At 39.5% G+C, this 19038-nt stretch overlaps 2 protein-coding genes across 11 annotated transcripts in view; both read left to right on the plus strand.

The window, feature by feature from the left end:
• The window catches only part of LOC113640761 (polymeric immunoglobulin receptor-like), a 72068-nt gene that overhangs the window by 50469 nt on the left and 2561 nt on the right, over positions 1–19038 (plus strand). For 2 of the 9 annotated variants that reach the window (XM_047813167.1, XM_047813169.1), the window contains exons 3-6: positions 10185–10508; positions 10648–10986; positions 11507–11656; positions 11763–11867. In XM_047813167.1, coding sequence (XP_047669123.1) covers positions 10185–10508; positions 10648–10986; positions 11507–11656; positions 11763–11867 — 918 coding nt within the window. Of the gene's footprint in view, positions 1–9122; positions 9310–9402; positions 9724–10184; positions 10509–10647; positions 10987–11506; positions 11657–11762; positions 11868–12440; positions 12488–12583; positions 14544–19038 lie in introns of those variants that run through there. The other 7 variants (XM_047813171.1, XM_047813172.1, XM_047813175.1 and 4 more) reach the window with 7 other exon arrangements.
• LOC125138436 (CMRF35-like molecule 9) lies at positions 17619–19029 on the plus strand. Of its 2 annotated transcripts, none has more exons than XM_047813236.1 (3): positions 17619–17798; positions 17892–18212; positions 18572–19029. In XM_047813236.1, exons 1-3 carry the CDS (start codon positions 17759–17761, stop codon positions 18907–18909), a joined length of 699 nt encoding a protein of 232 aa, XP_047669192.1. In that variant the 5' UTR covers positions 17619–17758; the 3' UTR covers positions 18910–19029. The 2 variants fall into 2 exon arrangements, with proteins under 2 accessions (XP_047669192.1, XP_047669193.1); XM_047813237.1 differs by having other exon boundaries at positions 17621–17798; positions 17892–18202; positions 18572–18727.

The following is a 19038-nucleotide window of genomic DNA, read 5'->3' on the forward strand; positions in this document are numbered from 1 at the left end:
TCTGATTCACACAACAGTGATTTTTTTACAGCAATGCCAATAAAGATGCAGCTCCAATCATTAATGATGATGTGTTGTGTGAATATACTTCAGTCACTTACACTATTGTATGTGGATACATTATTGGATCATGATTAATGCTCCAAGCATGTGGCACTGGATCTCTACTATTTTGTTCAGATATTATTTCTATTATTTCTTCTTCTTCACCAAAACCAATATGTGATGACATATTTGTTACATGTAGAACCAGTAAATTGTCTTTAAAAGAGATTACATTTTAATTAGGGATGTCCTGATCGTTTTTTTTTTTGCCCTCGAGTCCGAGTCACTTGATTTTGAGTATCTGCCGATACCGGGTCCCGATCCGATACTTCTATAATACATTAAAAAAGAATAAAGAAGAGCGAATAAACAGATCCAGGATGCTCCTTATTTTTTATTTAATTCACCTTATTTTAACATTAAACAACATCTGTTAACAAACAAAGCACTTCTGTGAGATAGCTTAAACAATCAGGTAATAAATAACATAAATTCTTTACTTTTGGACTTTAGTGCAACAATAAATATAAAAAAGTCTAATATAAAAACAAATAGCACCTCAACTTAAAATACCCGGCAGACATGATACCAGAAGGAAATCCAGAAGCAAATGTATGTTTTTCTTATTGAAAACTAACATCTCTGCCTTGTCAGGTTTGAGCCTGTTTCTGTTCTCATTAAGGACGTGTTCTATTTTTAGCCAATAGCGTCTCTGCAACAAAGTGATGTCATACTGCACCCGCTGTTGTTTCTGTGTGGAGTCAAAGGGTCTAAATCTGTGCCACCCCATAACTATAGATGTGTTAAAAATAATGAGAATATGTTTACATATATATCCGAGTCCTGATCGGGAGGTAACATCCGATTCCGATCGAGTCTGAAACCATGTGATCGGGCCCGATTTCCGATCACGTGATCGGATCGGGACATCCCTAATTTTAATTAAGAGATTGCAGTTACTTTAATTGTGTATTTTGGTTTATTTTGGTGAAAATGTTGGATTATCTTTATTCTTTAAAAATATCCATTCACCTGATTAGATTCTGAGCTAATTTGCATGATTGCATCATTGCACTGTATATTAATCCTTTTTAAATTTGCCTGATTCCTTTAATCTATCTATCTATCTATCTATCTATCTATCTATCTATCTATCTATCTATCTATCTGAAACTTTTAACTTGTATTATGTTCATCAATAATAAATTAAGGTTTTGACACTGGAAAACATCATATATTTTTATTTATTTGATGCCACAACTTCAACTGTGAATCTTATTGTTGCACCGCCACACTGTAGTTTTAACTCCTTTAAAGCCCCAGGAAATGTAAGTTTGAAGTTTGAAATTTGTATAACTTTAAGCACTTTTAAAATGTGTTTCGCTATTAGAAAATATGAGTATTAACATTAGAGAAGGCGATGTCCGATGCTCTAGTATGCTCTGGCCACATCCCTTTGCACCATGGAGATGTAGCTTACAGCAGGTTATGGTCGCTGAATTGCTAGATGTCCAGTTGCTGCTCTGAAAACAATGTGGGCTTCATAGATCATTTGAGCGCTTCTGAGGGCAAGGTTGGCCTGTCAGAAGGGGACAGTATCCATCCCAGGAAGGTGCTGCTCTCTTGCATTTCTTGCAACATAGCAGATAGTTTAAGAACAAGCCTAGTTAATCTGTGGCAGACAAACACGCGAATCCAACCGTCTGCTAGCTGCATTGTGTCATCACCCAGGAACAAGTAGTAGTGAAATGACATACAGATAAGTTTGGTGACCCATACTCAGAATTTGTTGTCTGAATTTAACCCATCCAAAGTGCACACACACAGCAGTGAACACACACACTGTGAACACACACCCGGAGCAGTGGGCATCCATTATGCTGCTGCGCCCGGGGAGCAGTTGGGGGGATTTGGTGCCTTGCTCAAGGGCCTCAGTCGTAGCCGGCCCGAGACTCGAACCCACAACCTTCGGGTTACAAGTCAGACTTTCTAACCATTAGGCCACGACTATAGTGGCCGTGTCTATTTCCCGAGCTAAACAAAAATCTATATACACCTAATTTCATTTAGTCAGCTTACTAGTGAGTGTTTAACAGAAACGGGTTAAACCAAACGAGTTTGTCGCATTAAACGAAGCTTGTCCACCTGGTTATAGAAATATACATCAGCCACACCTAACAGGCAGGTGGAGGAGGTGACGCAGTTATCCATGAAGATAAGCTAGGCTTTAAGCAAGTATTATAGACATATGTTCAACTCATTTGAAGTAGCCTCAAAAAATAAGTCTGAGTCAATTCCTATAATTATTATTTAGAGAACTCTTGGACCATATTCTGAATTCCACTGTGAATTTGCAGATTTAATTTCAAACCTAGTTGTTTCTTTAGACAAAGCATTAATTGCTGGTGACTTTAATATTCATTTTGATGTTAGAAGATCCTCTAAAAACAGCAGTTGTTTCCATCTTAGATACAGCAAGGGCTAAGCAGAATGTAATAGGACCAACTCATAATGGAGGTCATACTTGGACAAGATAATTGCAATTTGCCATGTCACCATTTTAAATGTACATTTAAGTCTGTTACTGCAGAAAGATTTACCAATAGTCTCCCAGTCATCCATGATTATATCGCCATCAGACCCCACAGAAGTTTATCAGGTGACTGTGTAATAACAACTTGTCATGTAGAAGGGAAAAGACCATTGTTCCCAGACCTTAGCTCATAAATTGTTATGGAAAATGAAGAACACCATGGTTCTCAGACCTTGGTCCATAGCAATAACATGTTATGTAGAATGAAAAAAAAACAGTGGTCCACAGACCTAGGCCCTGAAAAATAAGGGGAAGAAAATCCATAAATGGGCATGTGGTGCTCATAAACTTGTTGTGCAGACTGAAGAAGGCCCAGGTGTTTAGTCTGAGGTCATGAAAAATAAGGGAAGGAAAATCCATAAATGGGCATATGGGTGAAAGGTAATGGGAAATAAGGGGAAATTGGGTCAGTGTATTTAGAAAACATAGGAGATGATTCCGGTAAATAAGGTGATATGGCACCTGGGCTCCTAGGAGCGCCAGGGTATATATTGAGAAGATATCTGAGTTTTTTTTGGTTCTTCGGGGGCGAAGGTGTGTGTGTGCGTGTGGGGGCACGGGCGCGTGCCCGTGTACTATTTAGTGTCAGTATTTTTTCTACACCCTAGATATTGTAGCTCCACTTAAAAGGAACGTAATTAAAGAGACTCACTGTCGAAAAGCGCACACCATCTATTTGTAGGAGTGATGACTTCATGAATTACTTTAACCTCCTAAGACCTGAGCATTGGTTTGGCCCTGCATTTTAGATGCAGTGACGTCCACGTATGTGGATACCAGGTTGTAGGTTAAGGGAAAAATTGATAACATAATGCAGAAAATTCAGACCATTAATTTAACACCAAACAATTTGACTGAATGGGGCACGGTGGCATAGTGGTTAGCAATTTTGCCACACACCTCCAGGGTTTGCGGTTCAATTCCCACCTTCGTCTTTTGTGTGTGGAGTTTCCATGTTCTCCCTGTGCCTTGGGGGTTTCCTCCGGGTACTCCGGTTTCCCCGGTCCAAAGACGTGCATGGTAGGTTGATTGGCATCTCTGGAAAATTGTCCGTAGTGTGTGTGATTGCGTGAGTGAATGAGTTTGTGTGTGCCCTGCGATGGGTTGGCACTCCGTCCAGGGTGTATCCTGCCTTGATGCCCGATGACGCCTGGGATAGGCACAGGCTCCCCGTGACCCGAGGTAGTTCGGATAAGCGGTAGAAAATGAGTGAGAGAGAGAGTGTGTGATTGTGTGAGTGAATGCAAGTGTGTGTCTGCCTTGTGATGGGTTGGCACTCTGTCCAGGGTGTATCCTGCCTTGATGCCCGATGACGCCTAAGATAGGCACAGGCTTCCCATGACCAGAGTAGTTCGGATAAGCAGTAGAAAATGAGTGAGAGAGTGAGAGAACCTGCATACTGGATCCATTACCCACATGTTTCTTTAAACAGATACTACCAGTAGCTAACAAACCCATTCTAAAAATTAATCAATTCTTCCCTTAGATGTGAGAACCTACAGTAGATGCGAGAAAGAAATATTTGTGGGGTATAGTAAGAACAGCTTGGGCATACAGTACATGGTGTATAATCCACAGAAAAGGAAAATGTCTAAACACAGACTAGACCAGGGGTCGGCAACCTTAAACACTCAAAGAGCCATTTGGACCCGTTTCCCACAGAAAAAAAAAACACAGGGAGACACAAAACAGTTTTGACATCTAAAATGAAGATAACACTGCATACAGTATATCTGTGATGAGGAGGCGTAAGGCTGAGGATCCATTTGCAGCATTTATTACAGCAAATACACAACGTCAGACAGATCAAGTCAAAGCCGGCAAACACAGGTGTCAGAGGATAAGCAGAGATCGGAAACGAGAGACAGGCAGCAGGTCGAGACAGGCAGCAAGCAGGGAGAAAGTCGTAGAGAGGAAATAGGGTCGAGATCAGAAATACAGAAACCATGGAAACACTCAGAATGATTGTCAGACAAATCGAGACTTCATACTGGAGTCAAGTTCGTGAGCAGTTTAAGTACAGAGATGAAATGAGGAACAGGTGGCGGTGCAATCAGTGTAAGTGAAGGATGCTGGGGAATGTAGTCCGGAACAGAGTTAGAACTCCGGAGACGCTTCTCTGTGCTGGAGCTTTATGGAATAAAACACTGTCAATAATAATCGTACGTAATTCAAAGCATTTGTGTGTAAATTTTAATTTTGCGGAGTTGGATCCCAAAATTTGCGGCCACGACAGTTTACAGATACGAGATTTTGTGTGTTTGTTCAAATACAACTCCAAAATGTACGACTATGACAGTTTACACACAGAACGCTTGTTTTCACAACACCTCTTTTTCACACACGAAAACGGTCTGTGAAACAACTGTCAAAAATACGTCATCACGTTCACAGGCATTACTATCCGAGGGAAGGTGAATCGATTCCACGAAGTGCGCATGCGCCCCGTCCTCTTTTAAACCACTGGCGCCGAAATGGCGGATCAGCAGCCAAGCGCTCACTCCACGTCTCAGGTAAGTTGGTTTTTCCTTCCAAATTCGGACATGTTTAAGGGTTAGTTATCACTAATAACAGAGAGGAGTAATATTACAGATATAGATTAACTATAGTAAGTAAGATTACTGGATAAGGGCATCTGCCAAATGCTGTAAATGTAAGATTAGCTCTCAGAGTAAGGTTACATTAGGTGCTTAAGTTAACACTTAAAATTGCTAATTCTTTTATGTAGGCCTATCTCATCACGCTACAGACTGCAGTGATGACCTCCTAAACAGCTGTAACATAACATAAGCACATAATGTAACCTTACTCTGAGAGCTAATCTTACTTACTATAGTTAACCTATCTCTGTAATATTACTCCTCTCTGTTATTAGTGATAACTAACCCTTAAACATGTCCGAATTTGGAAGGAAAAACCAACTTACCTGAGTCGATGAGCAGTGTTGTAATGTAACCTGATGTGGGGTAGTCGAATATTTTGAACATTCTGAGAATTATAGGTGTAAACGTGTATATATAACTGTTTTATCATGGATATATTTAACCATGAACTTGTTGGGGAACAGCTGAAGTGTGTTTTGTGTTGAATGTGTTATTTTGTATTGAGTTGGTTTGATTTTATATTATGAGGTGATTACTTTCTGTATTATTTGTGTTTTATGTAGAACTGACTAATTCTCCGTGCAGTTGTCCTTTTTTTCACACTCTGTATCTCCATTGTGCAGGTATGGTAAAATATGTTGTTTTAATGTGTTTGTTGGAATTATTGAATTGAATCGCATATGTTTACCGCTAGATGGCGATGTTTTCATCCTGTTTAGTATTTCATTGTTTTGTAATAAATTCATCAAATCTGCAAATTATATCCAGTATACGATTTCAATGTTAAAAGATTCAGTGATTTAAAAAAGATTAAAAAGAAATAGTACTGCTTTAAATAAATGACAGTAGAGGTAACCAGACATGCTGTAGAACTGTGGACTAATTCTCTGTGCATTTGTCCTTATTTCACACTGTATCTCCATTGTGCAGTGTGCAGACCACTCAGGCAAGACCTCACACCTCCAGGGTTGGGGGTTCAATTCCCGTCTCCTCCTTGTGTGTGTGGAGTTTGCATGTTCTCCCCGTGCTTCGGGGGTTTCCTCCGGGTACTCCGGTTTCCTACCCCGGTCCAAAGACATGCATGGTAGGTTGATTGGCATCTCTGGAAAATTGTCCGTAGTGTGTGAGTGAATGAGAGTGGACACAGAGGACACCACAAAGCGAACTGCAGCACGGAGAAAATAAATACACATAATAATTAAACTAATTACAACCAGGTATTACAAGACACGTGACAGAAAACACACTGCCAGAATGTCCCCTAATGTTCTATCAGAGAATGTCCAAGTCCTGACAGTAGGTGGGGGTTTAGTTGCTGTACTGATTGGTTTGTTTCATGTTTCTTCTCTTAACAGATCAGACCTAACTCATTTTGTAACTAAGGAAATAAACTCTATATGTTGGCAAAAATGCAATAAAAAAGAAGTAAGTAGGAAAAAAGAGAGACCAAGAGAACAGTACTGCTGAATCACAGTCACATCATTGCACCAGGCATGAATTGTTTAAAAATAAATTCCTCAACCCTTCTTCTTCACTCCACACAGACACATTTCAAAATGATAGAATGTTTAAGCTCATACTTGACACTTAAACACCACCATGTAATAGTATATCAGTATTCTGTAATATATATAAAAAGCTTTTAGCAGATGCCCTTATGAGTGCTTTGCAGACCTACATATATAGCTACAGATACAGAAAGTATCACTGTGTCACTGTGTTTTCACAGACAAACAGCAATGAATGAATCTCCTACAATTCAAAAACTCCTGCTGTCTCATCATTATCATCTTTATTCCTCTATTGTGAATACTGTAAAGTTCATTTTAAACCAGGGCTGCCAGCTATTGAGTTCAGCTTAGAGTGAGATTTTGAAGGGCGGGGCTTTGGTTATGGGGAGGGGCTTGTTGAGGGGCGTGGCTTGGTGTGTAAAAAAATACAAACACAAAATCCTTGCATTAGCAGAAGTGTATTAAGTATATATTGATTGTCAAAGTATTTGGTATCTGTACAGATTTCTTGGGAGATTTACATTACATTTAATGTTTACAAACATTTTACAGAAATAGGATTAACATGTGATTAGTAAAATGTTCACAGATTAACATGTGATTAACATGTGATTAACATGTTCACAGATTATGTTCACAGATTAACATGTGATTAACATGTTCACAGATTAACATGTGCTCTATTGTAAGTGCTGGTGGCTGATTCTGCAGCCTTAACCATTGATTTGGATGCAGCTCCCACTTGAACCCTGTCACTTTAGATAACATCCTATAACAGAAAATTCTAATTTATCCATACTGACACCACCACCAGTCAAATATCTGGGCATGATTGATGAGTTGTGATTGATATAAATAAAATCATTTTATTGTGGGATGTCGTTGACTTTACATTCTGTTCTTAGAAAACAATAATTAACATTAACTACTAGGCATGTCCAGATATTTGTCATCTGGAAAAGCTTTTGTATTGTTTTTTATGATAAAGTTATGTAAAATAACTGTTCAGTGCTGCAAAACAAACAACTCTGCTAATGCTAACTTAATCCTATATAAACTATATATCAGCATAGTTACATTAGTTACACATTAGTTACTAGTCTAAACTGGACGGAGACACGGAGCGACCTGTAACTCACTGACCTGCCTGCGTTCACAATTCACACGGTGTAGATGGGAAGGAGAACGGCTGACTACACAGTTTATGGGAATATATTGCGTATTTCCATCACAATTGTCACAAAAAACTCACTACACTGTCTGTCTGGTCTCTCTCCGTGTTGCTTTGCGAGATCATGCGGCGCGATTTTTTTTCCTCCCTGCTGCAGTGATGGTCAGTTCGTGAACGAATCGTTCTTTTGAACCAGTTCTTTTTAGTGAACTGGATGAACCGGTTCACCAAATCGGACTGATTCGTTCTAAACAGTTCGTGTCTTGAGTCAGCGCTGATCCACAAGTTACTAAAGTTACTCACTTTCGGTCATGTCTGACAGTCGGTGCGACTCTAAATAAACTAATATCCCGGAGTTTTGCACATAAATGCCTGTACTGCGTGTTTTAGTTGCAAACTTAAATGTAAGAAACGTATTCAACTAAAGTTATGATTACAAAGAACTTTTCGAATGTGTTAAATTGGTTGTATTAATATCTGCCGGCAGCAAGAACCGAACTTCCCATCACTACACTGCTGCACGAGTCTGCGTGAGAATATGGGGGTGTGGCGTGAGAATACGGGGGTGTGGCGTGAGAATACGGGGGTGTGGCGTGAGAATATGGGGGTGTGGCGTGAGAATACGGGGGTGTGGCGTGAGAATATGGGGGTGTGGCGTGAGAATACGGGGTTGTGGCGTGAGAATATGGGGGTGTGGCGTGAGAATACGGGGTTGTGGCGTGAGAATATGGGGTTGTGGTGTGAGAATATGGGGTTGTGGTGTGAGAATATGGGGTTGTGGCGTGAGAGCGTGAGATTTGGGTCAATTGCGTGACTCTCACGCGTTGGCAGCCTTGTTTTAAACTGCATTTTTCATCCTGTGTTACACTCCTTGTGCTCTAGGGGCAGTAGAGGCTTTCTGGCAGTACAGCAGTACAATGAAATGGGTTAATAAATATTATCATTAAAGTTAATAATAGAGAAATGTAGTGCACTGGAGAGTGGAAAAATAACTCACACAAAGGAAGATGCACACATACAGAATGCTAATCTTAAACACTCGAACATCTTCATATGACTGATTACACACTGTTACTGACCAGAGGCTTATTTTTGTGTTTGAAATTTGAAAGCATTTGTATTGTGTCTATGAAGTTCACACATATTTCAGATACACTTCCTGTTCAGCTATTTCTTGCACAGATAGAAGGGGAAGTGGGTGCAGCATCACTTTATGATTAAGACACAGATAAAGACACGACACATTCACAGAGCAGAAAGAGAGAGTAACAGTGTGTAACAGAACAGGAGCTTTAATATCTTTCTGAAGTAGAGTTGGTATAGAGATCTGTGAGAGTGAACTCAGGATGAAGATCCTCCTCATCTTCACCTTCTGTCTGATCTCAGGTAAAGAAATGCACTTCAAAATAATCCTCACTATCATCAGCAGTGTTACATGAAGGAAGGTTTTGCTCAGATGGGTTTTTGGTGTTTTGTTAGATGGAGGAGCCTCAAAGGAAGTAACAGGATATTCAGGAGGAGGAATCCTTATCAAGTGCAAGTATGATACAGAATACAAAGATAAACAAAAATATTTCTGTAAGGGTTCATGGCCAGGCTGTCTTGACCAAATAAAGACAGGAGATAAAAACCAGTGGGTAAATTCAGGAAGATTCTCACTGTTTGATGACACCAAATCATCAGAGTTCTGGGTGATGATCAGAGAGCTCACTGTACAGGACAATGGGACGTACCAGTGTGGAGTTGATAGAACTTTAGGGATAGACATTTACACACCGGTGGAACTGAAGGTAAAGGAAGGTGAGTCTCCCACCACTGCCTTCTGTTTATCTTTACAAAGATCTAGTGTCATTAAGAGTTGTGGAAAATACAAAGTAACTGTAACTTTGTTTTCTATATTTACTTTCTATTCATAAAATGGTCATTTAAAGAGAATTCTCAGTCCCAAGAATAATTATTTGTCCATTTTTTCCTTGAACAAGGCTGATAAACTATTTCTGTTTATTTAAAATTTAAATTCCCAAAATGCTTTTAAATATATATATATATATATATATATATATATATATATATATATATATATATATATATATATATATATAAATCTTGTCTGCTTTGTTTGAAAACTAATAACAATTAACCTGTAATTGACCATCAGAGCAAAAGGACTGCATATATGACTTAATTGATCTTCATACACATACAGTAGTTAGTGATTAATTGAGTTGACCATGATTTGATTTAGAGCTTGCTCCTAACAGGGTCCTTGGTTTCTAGAGAAGTGACTGCATATGCAGGGGGAAGAATTAACATCAAATACAGATATGAGGATGAATATAAAGACAAATTAAAGTCATTCTGTAAGATCGGAACACATCAGTGGTGTTTTAATCAAAAACAACCAAAACTGAACAGTGAATGGTCACATGATGGCAAATTCTCAATTCATGACAACAGAAGTGCAGGATTCTTCAGTGTGTTTATCATAGAGCTGATTATAGAGGACACAGGAACATACGCGTGTGGTGGTCTTGTGTCTGATAAACTGGCGGTCTACACTGTAGTGACACTGAATGTAACAGAAGGTGAGGGGCATTATTTATGTGTTAAGCGGAAGAAACATGTGGTCATATTTCTATGCAAATATACTGTAGAACTGTGTATGTGTTGTTAATAGGAGCTAGGACACAAATACACATGTAAACTGATCTGATTGGTTTGCAGGTCTGTCCTATGAAAAGTCCATCAGTGAGACTGTCCATGTAGGAGGAGATTTAACTGTCAGATGTAAATACCCACAATCCCTCAGGAGTGACCCCAAGTTTCTCTGCAGGAGGACACAAGATTTTGCTTGTTTTTATAAGGACTCTGTTAAAGATACTAGAAAAAATATAACTTTTGGGAAATTCTCCCTGTATGATGACAGAGAAAAACAAATCTTCACTGTAAATATTAGAAATGTAACTAAGCAGGACTCTGAATACTGGTGTGGAGCTGAAAAAAACTGGACGTCTGATCATGGATACAAGGTTTATTTCACCCGGATCAACCTGACAGTCACTGGTGAGTTTGTAGAGACGTGTAGACACACTGTGTAACTTTTCTGATATAATAGATGCTTTGTTTTGAAACACAGACTCAGTACACATCCTAACTAAAACTAATCTGTGGTGATATTAATAGCAGTTCTGAATAGAAAATTCAAATATAGTACAAATATAGCAGTTATTTTTCAGAAACAAGCTTTTTACCACAATGAACCGAAGTTTCACCTACTTGATATTATTGTTAACCTTCAAACGTCTGTTTTTTAGACTAACAGATGTGATGAGCAGATTTTTATTAGGTTCAATTCGGTTCTTCCTGTGCATGTGTGTGTTTTTTCTTCACTACATTTCCTGTTACTTAGATGTATTAATAGCAACAGAGCAATTGTTCACATCAACTTGTAACTGCTGAGTCAGTATTTTTGAAGTTCCACACATACAAAGTGTATAATGTGTCTGTTGTGCTGCATCTGTACTGCTGTCAGTCATACACTAGATTCACTCACTTAATGTCATTCATTATCTAACTGAATTAGAGCAATATGTCCCAGTTTCAACCTCAAAGCGAACACATCCTTCATTTTCATCATCACCATCATCATCATCATCCTCATCAACATCATCCCCACTTCTTCGTCTCACAGATAAAAACAAATCCCGGACTTCTTCAGCTTCTCCTCCAGCAGGTCTTTGTTCTCAGAGACACATCAACACTATCTATAAGTCACCTATCAATACTTCATGTATCTCATCCCATCTGATAAACTGACTGTCTGTTTGTTTCTCTTCCAGGATTTCCAGCTTCCACTGTTATCACTGTGTCTGTAATTCTGCTACTGCTTCTGATTGGAACCATAACCGTCTTCATGGCACTACAAAAGAGACAAAAGTTGCAAGGTACACTCACACACAGACACACAAATACACAGACACACAAACACACCACATACACAATGCAGTAAATATTTTTAACACATTAATTTTGTGTGACTGGATCATGATTATTAGCAATGCTACCTCAGTACTAAACTTATTTAGTTTGGGTTGCTGTTTGTGTGAATTATTTTCCATGGAGATTGGAGGCTTTAAATGACCCCTAGACGTGTGTGTGTGTGTGTGTGTGTGTGTGTGTGTGTGTGTGTGTGTGTGTGTGTGTGTGTGTGTGTGTGTGTGTGTGTGTGTGTGTGTGTGTGTGTGTGTGTGTGTGTGTTTTAAATGAGTGGTGTCCTGAATAAGTGTCTGCTCCGCAACGACTGACTAAAACTTCAGCAGTTCCTGAAGTTCCCGAATCTAGTAATCTACTAACTAAATTATTTTGTCATGTCTGATTTTAGAAGACACAGTGTACATCTGAGTGCAGTGTGTTTTCTGTTTACCTCAGTGAACAAAAACAGGATTTTTTCATGCTCAGCTGGAGGAGCAATGACAGTGATGCTGTCGATTTACTGACTACTTTACTGCTTCTTTCAGCAGATTCAGCCTCTACTACTTCTGGTCAAGACCCAGGAAACCAAGTGGTAATTGATAAATCATTGTGTGTGTTCAGTACCAAAACTTATCTTTTGGAAGAAAAAAAATCCCATAAATTTATTTCTGTTCCTCTTTGCTCTCAGGTTCCTCTTGATATCTGTGAATATGAAGAGATAAAAGACAGCAGACGACTTTCTGCCTCAGATGCTGGAAATTCCACAATTTACTCTACAGCTGAACTACCCACAATCCCCTCTGATCATCACACGGTTTATGCAAATTCAAATACCCACAAGCCCCTACGATTCTGCTGTTTGACCTACTGCTCAACTGCCCACAATCCGCTCTGATCAGGACATCTACTCTACAGCTCAGTTACCTACATGTCTCTCGGCTGCAGAATCTGATGAAGGTCTGAATTACACATCAGTGAGTTTTCATGCCAAATCCACCAGCTCTAATGATGCAGCTGCAAAGATTATCTTTAAGAAGACAGAGGTCTTGTGTGACTACTATTCACTTAGTCATGTTACTTCGCTAGTTTATCATTATTACTCCAAGTATGTGTTGGTGGAACTATATACAACTTTGTCTATTACAGTACTTTGTTCTTCCATTTGCTCTTGGTCATTTCTCTTAACCAGTGAGGATGAACGCCTATCCCTTTTCTATCTTTTTTATTGACACTTTCTTCTGGCTGTTTAACAAACAAGACATTTTGATAACTATCCTTGGACAACCATTGTTTTTTTAATTTTAAACGACTCTGATAAAATTTTATTAAAATGGCTGTTATTAGAGAAATGTGTTAGAGAAATGTGGTTGAACTGTTAAGAGAGGCTATCACAGTTTACTTCTGCTGTAGGCTACTGTCTAGTGAATTTTTGGAGAATTCACATCATAAACAGTTGAGAGACAGTTAAAGCATGGAATTTGTACCATGTTACTGAAAGGTGACAGTGACTCTCTCCGACCCAGCACACACATCCTCACAGTGTGTCAATCTGCTTGGTTTGCTTAAAGTCATAACTTTTTTGTGTTTATTGCATTTCCCAAATTCTTTCTTGAGGAGCAGTTTAACTGCCCTGTTTGTCTCGACTTGCCCAATGAGCCCATGATGATTCTGTGCAGGACACAGCCCTGCTCATGCTCAAGTATGTCTTTCACTTGCAAGGCCTCCCATGAAACATTGTATCCGATCATGGTCCTCAGTTCAGCTCTAACTTCTGGAGAGAGTTTTGACAGCTCCTGGGGTCACCATCAGCCTGTTCTCTGGGTTCCATCTTCAGTCTAATCGACAAACCGAAAAATGAAGGCCTCGGAAAATGGAGCCTTTGCCCTCCCTCAGCCCTTGCCCTGTTCAAGCGTTGCTGACACGTCTGGAAAAAAGCTTGTGTGGTCCCACTCAATGCTTCTAGGAGCTACACCTGGTGGTCCAATAACAAGCGCTGTCCGGTACCCCCGTATCGTGTCGGTCAGAGGGTCTGGCTATCCACCAGAGACCTGCAGCTTAAGGTGGCCTGCAGGAAATTTACCCCACGCTTTGTTGGGCCTTTTCCCATCTCCAAGGTGCTAAATCCAGTGGCAGTCTGACTCAAGTTCCCCAGAGTCCTACGTATTTACCATAGATTCAAACCAGTTCAAACCTGCTCGCTGGTTCCCTCCACCAGAACCCTTCAACTCACGCATTTCATTGATGGGGGCCCTGCTTACACTGTTCGCCGGCTCCTACACTGTTCGCAGTAAGGGATTACAGTATCTGGTTGATTGGGAGGATTATGGATTTTGGATGCTGATCTCATCATCCAGTTCCATCGTGATCATCCTAACCAGCCAGGAGGGATTTCATGAGACACCCCGTTCGAGGGAGGGGTACTGTTAGCAACTCTTCTCAGTTTTCCCTGTACACTGTGATTTCATCCCACCTTGTTCCTTTTCTGCCCTGCCTGGTTTGACTCTGTTTGTTTCTGGTTTCTGTGTTTTTGCCTGCCCTGTATTACCGTGCCTGCCTGTGTACCAGATTATTGGACTGTTTTTCACTCTCTGCATTTGCCTGCCTTGCCTAATTATTTTTTCAAGCTCATTAAAGACTTTTATTATTTACATCGGCATCCTGTATTTGAGTCCTCCCTTCTGGCCCACCCTGACAGGTACACTAAAATATGATCAAATATTTAACAGGTTTCATATGATTCATCATAATGATTGTGATTTTCACAGTCTATGCTTCTGCTCAATTACCCACAATCCCCTCTGAGCCTTCCCAAACAGTTTATTCCAATACACTGTTACTCACAAGCACCTGTGAGTCCAAAGTTTAGTCTATTGCACAACTACCCACAATCCCTCCTGATCAGGACATCTACTCCACGGCTCAGTTGCCCACAGATCTCTTTGATACCCAGGCGGTTCTGTTCGGGAGTCATTTGAGAAATCTGCTGAAGATCTGAATTACACAGCAGTGAGTTTCCACACTAACACCACCAACTCCAATAATACAGTTCCAGAGATTATCTTTAATAAGAAAGAGCACTTGTGTGACTATGACACTCTCAGTCATGTACATTTTGACCAGATTATTAAGGGCTCTGTAATTGGGGCAGATATTCTACTCTGTATTTATATACCTTTTCGTATTCTTCCTCTCTACTGTTCTACATCCACACTATACTGTATGTGGAGCCATGACTGCAATGTGAATGGAAAGTTCCAGTAAAGATAGCTGTTCCAATTTATGGTGGTGATACAGAGTCACAATTTGACTAAGAAGAAAGTTCCTAGCTCATAGGTTGTGATTATGCTTAGATTCTGAGCTCTTGTTTACGATGTATGGGTTTAATTCCTAATCTTGGATACTGATGGCCAATTAGCCTTCCTGTCTTTTTCATGTTCTATAGCCAGAAATTACAAATTCTGTAAAGCCTAGCACACTGCTTTGGTAGTATTTGGTGTTGTTCTCTTTCATAATAGCACACTGTTGCTAAAAATGTTTTTTATTTTACACTGTTTGTAGATCATTGTGATCTGTTCAGAAATACAATGTGATTTGTATGTTCTAATGTGCTGCACCTTAAACATGTGTTGGGCTCTTTAAGAATGTCTTCCCACCCCCTGGGGGCATATGTACCAAGAACACACGTGTGCCGTGTTCATATGTGAAGCGTCCTATGTCGGACACGAGCTCTGTTAATAATATATCTTCTTGTTGACCACTGACTGTCTCTGTGTAAATTATCGGACAAACAACAGTTGTTATAATGTTGCTTTGTAAAATGATCAATGTAGTAATTAGGCACTGTTAAGTTTTGAGGTTTCTGCCTGGAGGGTACACAGTAAAATATTTCTGATTCTGTATTTTTTGGTGTAGTCACGAAGCAGCTTTGCAGAGATCAGGTTGTACATGTTGTGGGCAACAGCAAATGCAGACAACGCAGCAGAAGGTTCACCCATTTAACAGATTAACATGATACAACTGCGTATGGGCTCTGCCATTTTTCCAGGAATTTGCAAACCTTTTTTCGTGATGAGGAGCAGCACTTTGTCTCTTCTATTTGCAAGCCTCTAACATCTCTCTGGTGTGGTGAAACCTTTGAGCCTAACATCTGAAAGGCAGCAGTGCATGCTCTACCATCACAGTTTATATTCAGTATTCTATAATATTTCATTATAACTTTTTATGTGACAACGCTGAAGAATTGACACTGTGCTACAATATAAAGTAGTGAATGTACAACTTGTATAACTGTTTAAATTTGCTGTCCCCTCAAAAAAACTCAAGACATAGCCATTAATGTCTAAACCGCTGGTCACAAAAGTGAGTACACCCTTAAGTGAAAATGTCCAAATTGGGCCCAATTATCCATTTTCTCTCCCAGTGCCATGTGACATGTTAGTGTTACATTTACATTTATACCACATGCTGTATCCACTAGGACTAAATTACTTAAGTCCCGGTCTTTATTTTATGTAGCACCATGGTCCTGGAGAAACATTGTCTCATTGCACTGTTCACTGCAAGAGCTATATATGGATGAAATGAAAATTAAAGCATACTGACTTGAATTGAAATCCTGCTCTCTCATTATTAACATTTTAGTCCTCTATTGTGAATACTGTAGTGTTTACTCACTCACTCACTCACTCACTCACTCACTCACTCACTCACTCACTCATTTTCTACCGTTTATCCGAACTACTTCGGGTCTCAGGCGTCATCGGGCATCAAGGCAGGATACACCCTGGACGGAGTGCCAACCCATCGCAGGGCACACACACTCTCATTCACTCACACACTCACACACTATGGACAATTTTCCAGAGATGCCAATCAACCTACCATGCATGTCTTTGGACCGGGGGAGTTAACCGGAGTACACGGAGGAAACCCCGAGGCACGGGGAGAACATGCAAACTCCACACACACAAGGCAGAGGCGGGAATCGAACCCCCCACACACACACTGTAGTGTTCAGTTTAAACTTACATTTTCCTCCTGTGTTACACTACTTGTGCTCTAGAGGGCAGTAGGGCAGTAGAGGATTTCCTACAGTAAAGCAGAACACACTGACATAGATTAATATATATCATCATTAAAGTTAATACTGGAGAACTAAGAGGAAAAAGAACTCCCACAAAGATGCACACATGAAGAATGCTATAAGAATATTAAACACTCAAACACCTTCATATGATTGTTTACACACTGTAAAAAAATACACCTTTGAACAGTGGTTTAGGGTCATGGTATATTACATTTACAGCATTTTGCAGACACTCTTATACAGAGTGACTTACATTTTTATTTCAATTTATACACCTGAGCAACTTATGGGCATTTCTCAGGGGCAACTTGGTGAACCTGGGATTCGAGACAAGGATCTTCCAAACAGTAGTTGAACACCTTAACCACTGAGCTACCACATCCCTTATGATAAACCCCATATCTTATGTCTGTAACCTGGTGAACCAGAGTTAATGTATTTAAAGACTTAAAAGAACTTTTGTACATCACTCTGGATAAGGCTGTCTGCCAAATGCTGTAAATGTAAAAATGTAAATTTAACTGACCAGAAGCTTGTTTTTGTGTTTGAAAGCATTTGTATTGTGCCTATAAAGTTCACACATATTTCAGACACACTTCCTACTCAGTTCTTCCTCACACAGATAGAAAGGGAAATGGGTGTAGCATCACTTTATGGTTAAGACACAGATGAAGACACGACACATTCACCGAGCAGAAAAGGGACAGTAACAGAACAGGAGCTTTAATATCTTTCTGAAGTGGAGTTGGTATAGAGATCTGTAAGAGTGAACTCAGGATGAAGATCCTCCTCATCTTCACCTTCTGTCTGATCTCAGGTAAAGAAATGCACTTCAAAATAATCCTCACTATCAGCAGCAGTGTTACATGAAGGAAGGTTTGACTCAGATGGATTTTTGGTGTTTTGTTAGATGGAGGAGCCTCAAAGGAAGTAACAGGATATTCAGGAGGAGGAATCCTTATCAAGTGCAAGTATGATACAGAATACAAAGATAATCAAAAATATTTCTGTAAGGGTTCATGGTCAGTCTGTTCTGACCAAATAAAGACAGGAGATAAAAACCAGTGGGTAAATTCTGGAAGATTCTCACTGTTTGATGACACCAATTCATCAGAGTTCTGGGTGATGATCAGAGAGCTCACTGTACAGGACACTGGGACGTACCAGTGTGGAGTTGATAGAACTTCAGTGATAGACATTTACACACCGGTGGAACTGAAGGTAAAGGAAGGTGAGTCTCCGACCACTGTTTACCTTTCTGTTTTTAGTGTCATTAAGAGACATGGAAAATAAGTAACTCTACTTTGTTTTAATTTAAAGAGAATTTTCAGTCCCAAGAATAATTATTTGTCTATTTTTCCCTTGTAAACTTAAAAAAAAAAAAAAATTACTTTAAATTCCCACAATGTTTTTTTTTTAAATATATTTATAAATCTTGTCTGCTTTGTTTGAAAACTAATAACAAATAACCTGTAATTGATCATCAGAGCAAAAGGACTGCATATATGACTTAATTGATCTTCATACACATACAGTAGTTAGTGATTAATTGAGTTGACCATGATTTGATTTTGAACTTGCTCCTAACAGGGTCCTTGGTCTCTAGAGAAGTGACTGCATATGCAGGGGGAAGAATTAACATCAAATACAGATATGAGGATGAATATAAAGACAAATCAAAATCATTCTGTAAGATCGGAACACATCAGTGGTGTTTTAATCAAAAACAAACAAAACTGAACAGTGAATGGTCACATGATGGCAAATTCTCAATTCATGACAACAGAACTGCAGGATTCTTCAGTGTGTTTATCAGAGAGCTGATTATAGAGGACACAGGAATATACGCGTGTGGTGGTGTTGTGTCTGATAATCTGGCGGTCTACACTGTAGTGACACTGAATGTAACAGAAGGTGAGGAGCATTAATTATGTGTTTTAAGCAGAAGAAACATGTGGTCATATTTCTATGCAAATATACTGTAGAACTGTGTATGAGTTGTTTATCGGAGCTAGGACACAAATACACATGTAAACTGATCTGTTTGGTTTGCAGAT

This window comes from Tachysurus fulvidraco, chromosome 5 (assembly GCF_022655615.1).
Source record: "Tachysurus fulvidraco isolate hzauxx_2018 chromosome 5, HZAU_PFXX_2.0, whole genome shotgun sequence".
Taxonomy (NCBI): Eukaryota; Metazoa; Chordata; class Actinopteri; order Siluriformes; family Bagridae; genus Tachysurus; species Tachysurus fulvidraco.

Bases quoted from the DNA above. Each gene is read 5' to 3' on its own strand.
- LOC125138436 (XM_047813236.1), top strand. From the start codon at position 17,759: ATGAAGATCCTCCTCATCTTCACCTTCTGTCTGATCTCAG. The intron at 17,799-17,891 runs GTAAAGAAATGC...GTGTTTTGTTAG, and splicing joins CACCTTCTGTCTGATCTCAG to ATGGAGGAGCCTCAAAGGAA. The intron at 18,213-18,571 runs GTGAGTCTCCGA...TGCTCCTAACAG, and splicing joins GGAACTGAAGGTAAAGGAAG to GGTCCTTGGTCTCTAGAGAA.